The sequence below is a fragment of the Oncorhynchus tshawytscha genome, linkage group LG12 (genome assembly GCF_018296145.1).
Source record: "Oncorhynchus tshawytscha isolate Ot180627B linkage group LG12, Otsh_v2.0, whole genome shotgun sequence".
In the NCBI taxonomy this organism is placed as follows: domain Eukaryota; kingdom Metazoa; phylum Chordata; class Actinopteri; order Salmoniformes; family Salmonidae; genus Oncorhynchus; species Oncorhynchus tshawytscha.
In genome coordinates this window covers 28,604,068-28,619,049 of record NC_056440.1, presented here as the reverse complement: position 1 = coordinate 28,619,049, position 14,982 = coordinate 28,604,068, and the positions used below count along the sequence as shown (strand labels likewise).

The 14,982-nt window shown below is 39.9% G+C and overlaps 2 protein-coding genes across 2 annotated transcripts; both read left to right on the top strand.

Moving 5' to 3' along the window:
* Positions 1-95: 95 nt before the first annotated feature.
* On the top strand, positions 96-4,704 carry LOC112262883 (26S proteasome non-ATPase regulatory subunit 9). Its single transcript, XM_024438709.2, has 6 exons — positions 96-253; positions 3,332-3,431; positions 3,622-3,803; positions 3,950-4,051; positions 4,230-4,318; positions 4,487-4,704. The coding sequence occupies exons 1-6, from the start codon at positions 143-145 to the stop codon at positions 4,515-4,517; spliced, it is 615 nt and encodes a 204-aa protein (XP_024294477.1). The 5' UTR covers positions 96-142; the 3' UTR covers positions 4,518-4,704.
* Positions 4,705-4,843: 139 nt separating this feature from the next.
* Positions 4,844-14,851, top strand: cfap251 (cilia and flagella associated protein 251). Its single transcript, XM_024438702.2, has 21 exons — positions 4,844-4,953; positions 5,392-5,677; positions 5,776-5,916; positions 6,102-6,211; positions 6,304-6,412; positions 9,763-9,843; positions 9,962-10,039; positions 10,132-10,176; positions 10,285-10,487; positions 10,669-10,857; positions 10,953-11,203; positions 11,944-12,095; positions 12,223-12,396; positions 12,529-12,716; positions 12,822-12,936; positions 13,086-13,249; positions 13,326-13,416; positions 13,537-13,680; positions 13,866-14,094; positions 14,286-14,387; positions 14,498-14,851. Exons 2-21 carry the CDS (start codon positions 5,411-5,413, stop codon positions 14,647-14,649), a joined length of 2,985 nt encoding a protein of 994 aa, XP_024294470.1. The 5' UTR covers positions 4,844-4,953; positions 5,392-5,410; the 3' UTR covers positions 14,650-14,851.
* Positions 14,852-14,982: the final 131 nt, after the last annotated feature.

The following is a 14,982-nucleotide window of genomic DNA, read 5'->3' as shown; positions in this document are numbered from 1 at the left end:
TTTTTTTTACGACGGTTTGCAACACATAGAAACCGGAAATAGTGACTGCACCTAAGAAGTTTTACTTCGCGCTTTCTGGGACGTATTTGCTGTTCGCCGACTCGTAGTTGTAGTTCTTTCTGGACGAGACAGGATCATAAAGATGACTGAGGAAAACAATGGAAATTCGACAATGGAAGCGGTCCAAAGTCTTATAAAAAAGAAAGACAACATTGAAGAACAAATTAAAGCTTACTACGACGTTTTGGAAGATGTAAGTTGGTACGTTTACATTGTGGACCAGCTATCGTTAGCGAGCTCAAACTAGGTTATTTTTTCCAATATGTTGTATGTCAGTCAATGCTGCTTTTATTCAGTCTGTCTTATCAACAGTCAGTGGTTGAAAAAAGTACCCAATTGTCGTACTTGAGTAAAAGTATAGATACCCTAATGGAAAATTACTAAAGTAAAAATCACCCAGTGAAATACTACTTGAGTAAAAGTCAAAGTATTTCGTTTGAAATATATTTAAGTATCAAAAGTAAATGTAATTGCTAAAATATACTTCAGTATCAAAATTATAAATTATTTCAAATTCGTTATATTAAGCAAAGCAGGCAGCACCATTGAATTGTTTTTATAATGTATGGATAGCCAAGGGCACACTCCAACGCCCAGGCATAATTGATAAAATATATATTTGTGATCAGAGGCAAAAGGGATGACCATGTGTTATCTTGGTAAGTGTGTGAATTGGACCATTTTCCTGTCCTGCTAAGGATTCAAAATGTAACAAGTACTAATGGGTGTCTGGTAAAATTTATGGAGTAAGAAGTACATAATTTTCTTGAGGAATGTAGTGAAGTAAAAGATGTCAAAAATATAAATGGTAAAGTACAGATACCACAAAAAACAACTTAAGTACTTTACACCACTGTCAGCAGTAGTGGGGAAAAGTACTAAGTTGTCATAAGTAAAGATACTTTATGAGAAAATGGCTCAAGTGAAAGTCACGCAGTAAAATACTAGAGTAAAAGTATCTGGTTTTAAATGTAGGTACAGCGGTGGAAAAATGACTCAATTGTCATACTTGACAAAGTAAAGTAATTACTTATATTAAGCAAACCAGACCACATGATATTGTTTTTAAAATTTACGGTCAGCTAGGAGCACACTCCAATGTTCGGACATCATTTCGAAACACAGTATTTTTGCTTAATGAGTCCGCCAGATCAGAGCCAGTAGGATGATATTGGTAGGTGTGTGAATTGAACCAAATTGCTCTCCTGCCTGGGCATAAAAAAAATGTAATGAGTACTTTTTGGTGTCAGTGAAAATGTATGGGAATAAATGGTACATATTTTCTTTAGAAAGGTAGTGGAGTAAAAGTTGTCAAAAATAAAATTAGTGAAATACATACAGTGGGGCAAAAAAGTATTTAGTCAGCCACCAATTGTGCAAGTTCTCCCACTTAAAAAGATGAGAGAGGCCTGTAATTTTCATCATAGGTACACTTCAATTATGACAGACAAAATGAGAAAAACAAAATCCAGAAAATCACATTGTAGGATTTTTTATGAATTTATTTGCAAATTATGGTGGAAAATAAGTATTTGGTCACCTACAAACAAGCAAGATTTCTGGCTCTCATAGACCTGTAACTTCTTGTTTAAGAGGCTTCTCTGTACTCCACTCGTTACCTGTATTAATGGCACCTGTTTGAACTTGTTATCAGTATAAAAGACACCAGTCCACAACCTCAAACAGGCACACTCCAAACTCCACTATGGCCAAGACCAAAGAGCTGTCAAAGGACACCAGAAAGAAAATTGTAGACCTGCACCAGGCTGGGAAGACTGAATCTGGAATAGGTAAGCAGCTTGGTTTGAAGAAATCAACTGTGGGAGCAATTATTAGGAAATGGAAGACATACAACAAGACCACTGATAATCTCCCTCGATCTGGGGCTCCACGCAAGATCTCACCCCGTGGGGTCAAAATGATCACAAGAACGGTGAGCAAAAATCCCAGAACCACACAGGGGGACCTAGTGAATGACCTGCAGAGAGCTGGGACCAAAGTAACAAAGCCTACCATCAGTAACACACTACGCCGCCAGGGACTCAAATCCTGCAGTGCCAGACATGTCCCCCTGCTTAAGCCAGTACATGTCCAGGCCCGTCTGAAGTTTGCTAGAGAGCATTTGGATGATCCAGAAGAAGATTGGGAGAATGTCAGATGAAACCAAAATATAACTTTTTGGTAAAAACTCAACTCGTCGTGTTTGGAGGACAAAGAATGCTGAGTTGCATCCAAAGAACACCATACCTACTGTGAAGCATGGGGGTGGAAACATCATGCTTTGGGGCTGTTTTTCTGCAAAGCGACCAGGACGACTGATCCGTGTAAAGGAAAGAATGAATGGGGCCATGTATCGTGAGATTTTGAGTGAAACCTCCTTCCATCAGCAAGGGCATTGAAGATGAAACGTGGCTGGGTCTTTCAGCATGACAATGATCCCAAACCGCCCGGGCAACGAAGGAGTGGCTTCGTAAGAAGCATTTCAAGGTCCTGGAGTGGCCTAGCCAGTCTCCAGATCTCAACCCCATAGAAAATCGTTGGAGGGAGTTGAAAGTCCGTGTTGCCCAGCAACAGTCCCAAAACATCACTGCTCTAGAGGAGATCTGCATGGAGGAATGGTCCAAAATACCAGCAACAGTGTGTGAAAACCTTGTGAAGACTTACAGAAAACGTAACAAAGTAGTGAGATAAACTTTTGTTATTGACCAAATACTTATTTTCCACCATAATTTGCAAATATATTCATTAAAAATCCTACAGTGTGGTTTTCTGGATTTTTTTCCATCATTTTGTCTGTCATAGTTGAAGTGTACCTATGATGAAAATTACAGGCCTCTCATCTTTTTAAGTGGGAGAACTTGCACAATTGGTGGCTGACTAAATACTTTTTTGGCCCACTGTATACCGAAAACATGACTTAAGTAGTACATCAAAGTATTTTTGTTTAGTTACTTTACATCACTGCTTATCTAACGTTAGAAACAACGTGCATGCGTGTTGTGGGGCTATAATATTTTTGCTGCTATGTTGTTGTCTTAGGTATCTCTTTATTGTAGTGTCGTGGTGTCTTGTCGTGATGTGTGTTTTGTCCTAAATTTAGATTTTAATTTTAATCCCAGCCCCTGTCCCCGCAGGAGGCCTTTTGGTAGGCTGTTATTGTAAGTAGAAATGTGTTCTTAACTGACGTGCCAAATTAAGTAAAGGTTCAAAAACATCTATTCTGCAAGAAATATGTTTTCCCTTAATTTATAATTTGTGTGTTCCCTTTTAGCAAGGCGTTGGAATGGAAGGTCCTCTAGTTGATGCAGAGGGCTTCCCTCGCGCAGATGTTAATGTGTACCAGATCAGAACAGCAAGGCACAGTATTTCTTGTAAGAGAGCTTGGAGCACTGCTGTTCAATATAAAATGTTTTGACTGACACATTACTTGACAAGAGTTAGACAACCAATTTACAGTGATACAGTACGTTGCTTCTGGCATGTGTAAAGGGTTCCCTTGCTCACATGCTACTGCCTACTGGATTTTCTCTGCTTACTATGACAACCGTGTCAATGTGGCAGGTCTACAGAATGATCACAAAGCCATCATGGTGGAAATTGAGGAGGCCCTGCACAGGCTGCATGCTCGAGAGAAGGCAAAGCGGGACCAGGACCAGGCAGAGTCCATGGAGCAGGAGGTCACCCTGCCCTCTCCCTTCGCCCGTGTGGATGCTGTCTCACAAGGCTCCCCTGCCTGTCAGGCTGTGAGTGTTTACAGTTCCTAGATTGACCTAAAACATATATAGATTTTTTTTACAACACTGGCATGGGTATTTACTTAGTGTTTGTTTGGGGTATTTAAGAGTGGTTTTGTTTTCAGTTGTGAGAAATTTATGTTTCTTCCCCATAGGGCCTGCGAGTTAATGATGAAATCATAGCGTTTGGATCCATCAACACTAGGACCTTCCAGAACCTGCAGAATATTGCTTCGGTGGTTCAGCATAGTGAAGGGGTATGTTAGTCTGATCAGAATAATGTTGTTATAACCACTTTTATTTTATTGTTCATATGCCAAATGACCTCATCATTATCATGATCATTTCACGTATCATGATGAAAGCAATGAAATGCAGTCTGTAACAGTGATAACTTACCAGGCATGACATGTTGTCTTTCCATTTTCTCCGTAGAAACCATTAAGCGTTACAGTGATTCGAAATGGGCAGAAAACCCAAATGGGCCTTACCCCACAGCAGTGGTCAGGGAGAGGTTTACTGGGGTGAGTTTCCTACCTATTGAGCTGGATGTTAGACTGATTTCTATTTTATCTAATTTTACTGTAGTTCACATTTGATAGCATGGATGTTAAAATACATGGCATGCCAAGATGCATATATATCTAAGAGAGATGTGACTATTGACGGCTTATTATTTTTTCCCCCAACAGATGCAACATTGTGCCCATCCAAAAATTATAAGGACAATGTGACCAGCAGGATCAGGATCATAAAGATCTTCGGGTCAACCTTACCACTACCTCTGCTTTGGTATGCCACTGGGTGGCTGTGAGTTAATTACATGTTTGAGCCCATAGATTAGAAGACTGCCATTTTCAACTGATTTAATGTTAATTTCATGTTCTAATAAAAGTATTGTTAAAGGTTATTTTACATTTGTTTACATTTGCTTTCATTGTGAAAATGGTTTTCTTCAGATGACATTCCCCTTTGCCAAACTCTTCACCTGAAGAAACATGTTACAACAAATTAATTGTCAAAATATGAAAAAAGTGAGAAGCCCAGACATCTGTTTGGCACGTGTTTGCTCTGGCCACTCCATTCTCCGTACAGCAAGGTATCCAGGCAACAAGATGCTTTCAGACAAGACAGTGCTGTAGGTTCATGCGTCTCTGAAGTGAGTATTTTGCTGATCAACTACAACTGTCGATTAAATATTTAGCTAAAACAGGGTATTTATAGTTTACATTGTTTATTCGTCTTATTTCTTCGTCGTGAAACAACTTGCTGCACCCCTTTAAAGAAACAGTCCACTTGCTAATAGCCTGCTAGTTAGTTTACGCTAGCTAGCTAGCCAATTTATTATTGAACACTGTCATACCATGCTAACGTTAGTAGAAGTAGGAACCTAAGTAGGTTTCAAATTAGACTTGCAGAAAATAGCTATTAAACATAGCTAGATTGTGGGCGTAATACATTTAGATATTTTTCATCAACAAACTGACAACTAAGCACATTGTGCTCCAATCGTTTTTTTTTTTTTTTTGCTAGCTACTGCCCTCATGGTACCCATTCATTTCAAATTGCATTTGTCTATTCTCTGAAAATACACCAGGCCTGTGATGAGTTGAGTCATGTCAGGTGTTGGAACCGAGAGCAATGACCCCTTGCCTAGCCCTCCAGAGGAGCAGCAGGCCACAACTGGCCTCGACAAGGGTGAAGAGGATCTGCATCAGAGAAAAGAGGAGGATAGTAAAGGGGAGGGTGAAATGAGTGACTGTGTCAGTGGACAGAATGGGGAACCCAAGACAGATGATCAGAGTCCAACTGTCTCTCAAGTCTGCACAGCCACTAAAATGACACTGTTACCCAAGTCCCCTCATGTAAAAACCCATGCACTGGTAAATTAAATTAGCTTTTTATCATACAATTTTTTATTCAACTATATATCTAAGGAAAAAAGCACAATATCTGAAAAATGTAATGTGTTTGTTGACAGACACTGGAGTGGGCCTTTGGGATGAACAGGGCTCTTCCTGTCTTCAGCCTTCAGGACCAGGATCAACTGGTGATCCTGTATGGTGGCACCAATGTAGCCGTCATGTACGACCAAACATCAAATTCACAACATGTCCTTCAGGTAAGGCCCAGCAGTTGACTAAATGCACTCACAAAGGTCAGAAGTAGGCAAAAGCCAGTGGGTATAGGGAGTGAGTGCTATGTCTATGCTGTTAGGAATGCCAGTGTTCAATGGCAAAGGTAAAGCCAATAATTACTGTTCAAGGCAAATAGTAATGACATAAACTTGAAGGTCACCTTCCACAGGGTCACAGCAGCCCCATTTCGTGTTTGTGTGTGAGTGAGGACAGGCGCTGGCTGGTGACAGCAGACCGAGGACAGGAAAGTCTGGTGATCATTTGGGACTCCTTTTCAGGGTAGAACTATATTATAACAGTACATTTATATTTTTGATGTATCTGTTTCAATTTGTTATTCTGAAACAGTGGTTGTTTGGCTTATGTTTCAGGATTCCTGTGCGGACATTATTTGACAGTCACCCTGAGGGCGGTGTTGCAGCTTTGGCACTGTCAAAGGACTCCAAATACCTGGTAACAGTTGGAGCTGGAGATGTTCAGGTAAGCTCAGTGTGGGGGAAGCTACAATGGAAATATAGTTTACCAAACTACCAATTACTTCACACTGGAAGAAGTTAAGTTACACAAACGCTACCCTAAAGAAAAATATAGTTTACTTAACTAACGTTACTTTTAAAAAGTAGTTCACTACATCCAAACTACTCTGTGAAAAAGTATCATATCTAAATCTAAAACCTCTTTAAAATAGCATGCCTGCCAAAGTTAGTATTTATTTTTAGTAATACCAATTACCTCACCGAAGACATTCCTTAACAACGTATACTCAGTCATAACAGACTTTATATGGGCAAATACATTTCATAGAATAAAAAGGAAGGTTTTACATTTTCCTAAATCTGAGAGTGGTTTTAACCTTCCAGACTTGGAATTGTATCAACTCGCCACCCAAGGCTTTTATTTGTGACATATAGTTAAATGTACTGAAGAGGAGCAATGGGTACATATTGAAGATGTGCATGCTCATCCCCAGAATCTTTTTACATGTCTATTTTCAAAGGATAAAGCTAAAAACATGAACAACTTCATAGTTAAGAACACTATAAAAGTATGGAAGAAAACAAAATGGATTCTACAAAATACAATATCCCACCCTAAAACACACCTTTATGGAACAGTCCTTGGATAGCTTTTCAGAATTAATCGATGAATTGGGCTACATGGAAAACTAAAGTCATAGAAACTGTCAATGACTTGGTAACAGGAAATACATGTATTTCCATGACTGAATTAAAAATACATTTTGGACTGACCAATGTAGATAGTATTAGATACACACAACTTAAAAGTTACATATCACGAAATGTCGATTTGAAATATTTTGGACAGCAGAACAACCTTCAGGGAATCTTATTTGAGTCAGAAAAGGATGTTCATGTGATAGGGACTATATACCAGACCTTTGCAGATTGCATATCCAACTAACAATCTCTTAGAAAAAAATATCAACTTGTCACGTCCTGACCTTAGTTCCTTTTTTATGTCTCTATTTTAGTTTGGTCAGGGCATGAGTTGGGTTGGGTATTCTATGTTTTGTTCTGTGTGTTATATGTCTAGGTGTTTGCCCTGGTATGGTTCCCAATCAGAGGCAGCTGTCAATCTTTGTCTCTGATTGAGAACCATACTTAGGCAGCCTGTTTTCCCACTATGGGGTGTGGGTAGTTGTTTTGTGTTTCTGCACCTGACAGGACTGTTTCGTTTTCGTTCATTCTCTTTGTTATTTTGTTTTGTGTTCAGTTTAAATAAAATAACATGAACGCTTACCACGCTGCGCATTGGTCCGATCCGTCACACTCCTCGTCAGAAGAGGAAGAAAACCGTTACAAAACTACTGGAACCAAGTTATAAAAAGAGATGATGTTGACACAGGATGGAGGGAAAGTTGGAGCATAACTAACGAAATTACAGTTAACAAAAATGCATGCATAATCCACTACAAACTAATGTATAGAATGTATTATATAAGAGACAAAATTCACAAATTCTACAGCACTAGGGCAGTCACGTCTTAAGTGTAAAACTAATAATGACTCAATAATCCATGCTTTTTGGGAATGCTATAAAGTCCAGAAGTTGTAGGCGGAGCTAGAAATTGGGCTGTCAGAAGTATGTAAACTTACTTACAATGTAAACTTACTTTTAATCCATCTGTCTGCATATTTCCAGACATGGCATGTGGGGGTGTAGTTAGATAGAATAATGTGTAATTCAGCTGAACCAGCCCAGCTGCTCTTTTTTTTTTAAGGCCCATGTTAAAGTTGAGGGGAAACATAAATTGTGAAATATACCAGTATTTTTTTAAATGTTTGGATGAGTGTGTCTCCCAATTTGTAATGTTTAGGTTAGAGGCCGACCGATTCATTAGGGCCCGATTTCAAGTTTTCATAACAATCGGTAATCTGCATTTTTGGATGACTATTATGGCCGATTACATTGCAATCAAACTTAACATAATCACTAGTTAACTACACATGGTTGATGATATTACTAATTTAACTAGCTTGTCCAGCGTTGCATATAATCAATGCAGTGCCTTTATCAACGAATCACAGCACATCAATGTGGTGCCTTTATAATTTATCATCGAATCACAGCCTACTTCGCCAAACGGGTGATGATTTAACAAAAGCGCATTTGCGAAAAAAGCACAATCGTTGCACCAATGTACCTAACCATAAACATCAATGCCTTTCTTAAAATCAATACACAAGTATATATTTTTTTAAACCTGCATATTTAGTTAAAATAAATTTGTTAGCAGGCAATATTAACTAGGGAAATTGTGTCACTTCTCTTGCGTTCAGTGCAAGCAGAGTCAGGGTATATGCAGCAGTTTGTGCCACCTGGCTCATTGCGAACTGTGTGAAGACCATTTCTTCCTAACAAAGACCTAATTAATTTGCCAGAATTTTACATAATTATGACTTAACATTGAAGGTTGTGCAATGTAACAGCAATATTTAGACTTAGGGTTGCCACCCGTTTGATAAAATAGGTAACGGTTCCATATTTCACAAATTAATGTTTTGTTTTTCGAAATTATAGTTTATGGATTTGACTATATTTATGACCTAATGCTCGTATTTCTGTGTGTTTATTATATTATAATTTAGTCAATGATTTGATATTTGATAGAGCAGTCTGACTGAGCGGTGGTGGGCAGCAGCAGGCTCGTAAGCATTCATTCAAACAGCCCTTTCCTGCGTTTTCCAGCAGCTCTTCGCAATGCTTGAAGCACAGCGCTGTTTATGACTTCAAGCCTATAAACTCCCGAGATTAGGCAGGCAATACTATAGTGCCTATAAGAACATCCAATAGTCAAAGGTATATGAAATACAAATGGTATATAGAGAAATAGTCCTATAATTATTATAATAACTACAACCTAAACCTTCTTAACTGGGAATATTGAAGACTCATGTTAAAAGGAACCACCAGCTTTCATACGTTCTCATGTTCTGAGCAAAGAACTTAAACGTTAGCTTTTTTACATGGCACATATTTCACTTTTACTTTCTTCTCCAACACTGTGTTTTTGAATTATTTAAACCAAATTGAACATGTTTCATCATTTATTTGAGACTAAATTGATTTTATTTATGTATTATATTAAGTTAAAATAAAAGTGTTCATTCAGTATTGTTGTAATTGTCATTATTACAAATATATATATAAAACTTGTCCGATTTAATCGGTATTGGCTTTTTTTGGTCCACCAATAATCGGTATCAGCATTGAAAAATCATAATTGGTCGACCTCTACTTTAGGTGTATGTTGTTAATTGAACTTAAACACACAAAACAGTGGACAGGACTTTCTGATCTGTTCACAGCGAGTTTGTATATGGGACTGGACAAATGAGACAGAGGATCCATTGTGTGTAACTGACCTCAACCCGGAGTATGGTTTTCAGGTAAGCTTTTATGGTCTCACTATATTTAAGATAGTGTATATAATTGAATACATTCATATGATAATATCTGCAATAATGTATGACTTTACAACATGTTCTGATATAAATTCCTTTTCAGAATCACATCATTTTTAATCCCAACGACATTACTCAGCTGCTCAGCAACAGTGAGAGCCAAGTCTTATTTTACACCAGGGCAAGTACCACAGTTTTATTTTGCTCTGGGTTTAACACTGCTACAGTTATTAGCTAGCGTTACAGTATATGATTGTCAGTTATATCTTTCAGGACAAACAGCACCTTGATTATATTGCCCCAGAGCTCTTGGACAAGGTAAGGCTGCTACCTGTTTAGTTGTTTATAGAACCTGTAATCATGTCATTGTAATAATCATGTAATAATCTAACCTTTCACTCTGGTGGTTTTACCATCCTTTCAAAGACTTTCAACAAGGTTGTGGGCATGCTGAGCCAGTCTGTGTTCCACTGGAGGGGGCTTCAGGCCCTCTCGGCCACCTCCGTAGGCAACTTGGTGCTGTGGGACATGGTTAGGGCCTCCTCTACCTCAAGACCCCTTGTTAGGAGCGCCATCAAGCTCATCCCCCTCCAGAAGGACGGCATTACCGTGCTCACTCTGACTGACAGGTGAACATGCAACATTCAAGGTTTCAAACAATGCTGAAACAGGAGCTTTATCTTTCTGCTCGGAGTTCAACTCCCTTACCACTATTGAAGTATTGTTATTTGTATTGAAGCCTGGTATGTGTAGCTGTTGTTCTCTAACTGTTGCTCTCCTTGTATATCCCCATGGTCTTTGATTCCTTAGCTTCATTGTGACTGGTGACACTCTGGGCCATGTGAAATTCTATGATGAGAACTTCAAGCTCATCAGCTGGTACAGTGAATTCAACCTGGACCCAATCACATCAATCTCCTTTTCCAAGGAAGTTCCACCCAACAGAAGCCAGGGTTATCTGGAGGACTGCACTCTGGAAGCCAAGATGTTTGTTATCCGGTGAGAATCAGTGTGATGCCAGTTTGTGCCCCAGTGTATGTGTAACGTATTTGCTTTGTTCTCCTTCCCCCTCTAAACCCCCCTCTCGTCTGTAGGAACTTTGTCCTGTCTACAGTCAACTCGACGGTGGTACATGTGAATGCACAGTGTGGTGTGCTGCAGACGTTGCTGCGTGAGCATTGCGAGGCACTGCATGCTGTGGCCTGTCACCCCCAGCAACCAGTTGTTGCCATGGGTAGCCACAGCGGCATCCTGAAGGTGTGGGACTATGAGCGCAAGGTGTCCATCTGCAGCAGGGTCTTTGAGAAGGAGAGGCATATTCAGTGCATCGCCTATGACCCCCAAGGTGACCCAGCAGAGGCTTTTTTTGTCTGTTTATTTTCCTATACAGTAAAACTATATTCATACGTAGAAAGATCTCACATTTTCTCAAATTCAATTTGTGGTGTATGGATAACTCCCCTTAGAACATATTATCTGTCTGTGTGTGAGTTGGCTCAGCTTTGACCAGGCTATCTTGTGTGTGTGAACAGTGGCGTAAAAATACTTTAAAGTACTACTTAAGTATTTTGGGGGGTATCTGCACTTTATTATTTTTATTTTTACTCCACTGCATTCCTAAAGAAAATAATGTACTTTTTACTCCATACATTTTCTCTGACATCCAAAAAAGTACTAGTTACATTTCGAGGGCACAACAGAAAATTTTTCCAATTCACACAATTATCAAGAGAACATCCATGGTCATCCCTACTGCCTCTTATATGGCGGATTCACCAAACACAAATGCTTCATTTGTAAATTATTTCTGAGTGTTGGAGTGTACCCCTGGCTATCCGTAAAATAATAAAACAAGAAAACACGTTCAGGCTGGTTTGCTTAATACAAGGAATGTGAAATGATTTATACTTTTACATTTACTTTTGATACTTAAGTATATTTTAAACCAAATACTTTTAGACTTTTACTCAAGTAGTGTTTTACTGGGTGACTTTCACTTTTACTTGAGTCATTTTCTATTAAGGTATCTTTGCTTTTATTCAAGTATGACAATTGGGTACTTTTTCCACCACTGTGTGTTAATAGGATTTTATTTGGCGGTTGGCTTTGCCAGTGGATCTGTCCATGTACTGGATGCTTGCACATTGCTGAGTGAGGCAGAGGAGCGCTTCAACTTCAGCCAAGACTGCATCACTCACATTACTTTCTCTCCAGACTCCCTCTACCTGGCCACAGCGGTGAGCAGACACACTATGTGGTTCTGGCATTGGGATAGGGAAAGTAACACGTTTGAGCCCACTACCTTGAAGCCTTATAATCAAACTGAAGTTGCATTTTCCCCTCCTGTTTTGTTGCTACTGTCAGGATGCTGGAAGAGCGGTGATGGTGTTTTGCTTGTACACCGGTAAGAGCATGCAGCGCTGGAAATACCTGGGGAGACACCACTCCCACTATAAGCCCATCAGGGACCTCCTATTTGGGGTGTACCTGGACAGCACCCAACCCAGGCTACTCTCCCTGGGCATGGACCGCAGGCTTGTGAGTCCCAATCCCTCACACTTATTATAGGAGGACTCTGGTTTACTTACATGCCATGTTTCTTCACATGTTGAACCACTAGACATGCTGACTCACTTTGGATAACTTTGCCTTGGTGTGGTGATTGCCCAGGTGGAGTATGACCTGCAGAACAGCAAAGTCAAGGATGAGCTGCTGATCCTGAGCTCTGAGCGCATTGAGCAGAGCGCTGTGCCCACCTGTATGGCCTGGTACCCACCCCTCACCACAGAGGACTTCCTGCTCACCGCCTCGGACCTTTACAAAATGAAGCTTTTCAATAGCACCACCAAAATGTGCAGGTCAGCGGCCATATAACATGATTAGTACTCTTATTTTTGGCCATCTTTGTGTCATTGGGGTGTAGTATAAAGGCCACAAATGAATACTTCTGGTTTCTCTTTCAGAAAGACACTCCTTGGTCCCACATACGGGTCTCCAGTTGAAAAGATGGCCATGCTTCCATTTTCTAAGGACCATGACCCTAGTGCTCATTACATGGCATACATCACAAAAGACAAGGTAAGTGTTGATTCACTCCCAATCATATCAAACCACCTTCTCCTAAGTCAGATCAAATATGTCTTAATTTAAGGGCCAGACTTGTGTGTATTTGTTGCCTAATGAAGAGATACTGGTTTCAGTGTAACTTGTCATTGTTCTTTTTCAAGGTAGGTGTCCAGATTCTGCCCATTGATGGGAACCCCCACAAGTCCTCTGCTCTGATCTGCCACCCAACAGGGGTGTCTGCTATGGCCTGCTCCTATGACAGTCGATATGTCTTCACTGCTGGGGGGTCTGACTGCACAGTCCTCTCATGGGAGATTAGTTTAAAGTGAGTAGACCCTTCACTGAATAGACCCTTGAGTTGTCCTGTTGAACTGAATCGTTATTTCTTGTTGTGTGTTTAGTGCATTAGAGGCTGCTGCATCCCTGGGTGGAAAAGAGCTGATCCCCTTCTACAGCCTCCTGGATGGAGGGAGAGACGGGGAACTCTTTAGAGTAGGTTAAAGTAATATATTTATCATGTAACCATCAATATTCATAACTGTATAGTGGGTACTTCAGTTGTTATGGCTGTACAATGCTTGTTTGTTCTGACACTTTAATTTTTCTCTTTAGGAAATGGAGGACTTTTTCTATTACTGTCAGCTGCGTAACCAAGGTATTGACTCCATGGAGATACGACAGGTGTCCACCCGAATCCCCCTAGCAGAGGTCCCCTTTGTCATGAGGGCTCTGGGCTTCTTCCCCACTGAGCAAGAGGTACAAAGTCCTCAATGAGGACTAATGTGATGACTAGGCTAATTTGGAAACGATTGATCAATCTATGTCTTTGATCATTTTCTGTTTTCTTACCTGTTTTTCAGTGATAATAACATCTTCAGTTCTAACAATGAGTTAAGTTCAGTATAAAAGGAGTAATGTTTGTTGATCATGACTCTATCCAGCTGGAGGACATGCAGAACGAAGTCAAGTTCAGCAGGTATGCTGAGTCTGGGAGATATGTGACCAACATAGACCTGGAGGAATTCATTAAGCTCTACGTCAACCACCGGCCAGCGTTTGGCATTTCTAGGAAGGAACTGCTTCACACCTTCCAGGTCCTGGGTGACTCCTATGTGATGGGAGAGCCTGTGGTGAACAAGATTGAGCTGCTGGAACTCCTCCAGGACAGAGGTGTGCTAGTGTAGTTGCCTGTAAATCTGCATCTTCTTAGTCCCCACACATTTCTGGTTGCTGTGTCTATAATTCTATGCAGGGTAGTGTCAGTATCTACAATTTGCAAGCGTTATGTACTTATGTTCCTTTGTTCTGTGTCAGTGATGGGATTTCATTCTAATAACATGTCAACCCTGTTTTTGCCTCAGGGGAACACATGACTGAAAATGAGCTGGCAGAATGTTTCACCACACTGGTAGGACTAAATCCAGAAGGGGGGGGACCTGATCTGGGAGCTTTTGAATGTGATGGTATGTATCACCATGTCCAGTTTAAAGTAGTATCTACAAATCTCAAAATGAGACTGAAATTACACGGTTTTGATAGTCTACCATTAAAACTGTGTGTGTGTGTTGGACAGATGCAGAAGATGTGTTGGAGAGTGAGATCCCAGAGGTGATTTCCATGGAAACATTTGCAAGTGATATCCTGGGATTCCCCATTTATATTAAAGAGATTCTTCACTCCTCCCAAGAGGGAATGTTGTCCCCCTCAGGATCAGAAGTTGTATAGGAATTACATGTACTGCATGTGAGAGTGTGGGGCTCATTCTATAAAAGACTCGGGAAGATTGTAGTTCATGAAGCACCCACAAACATTATTGACAGCAGTTTCCTTATGGGTGTAGTTTGATATGACCTTTTTATTGGATATAAATTGCTAATAAAGATCAATTGAAAACATCAGATGTTATGATATATTAAAAATGTATAAACAATTTAATTGCAATTGTATTTAATTTATTCATCCACTATAATTGTTTACCTTATTGTGTCAAGTAAAAAAAAGTCGAATTAATTCATCAATAGCCTATGCATTAACTAACTTTCTGGGAGACTTTCAAAA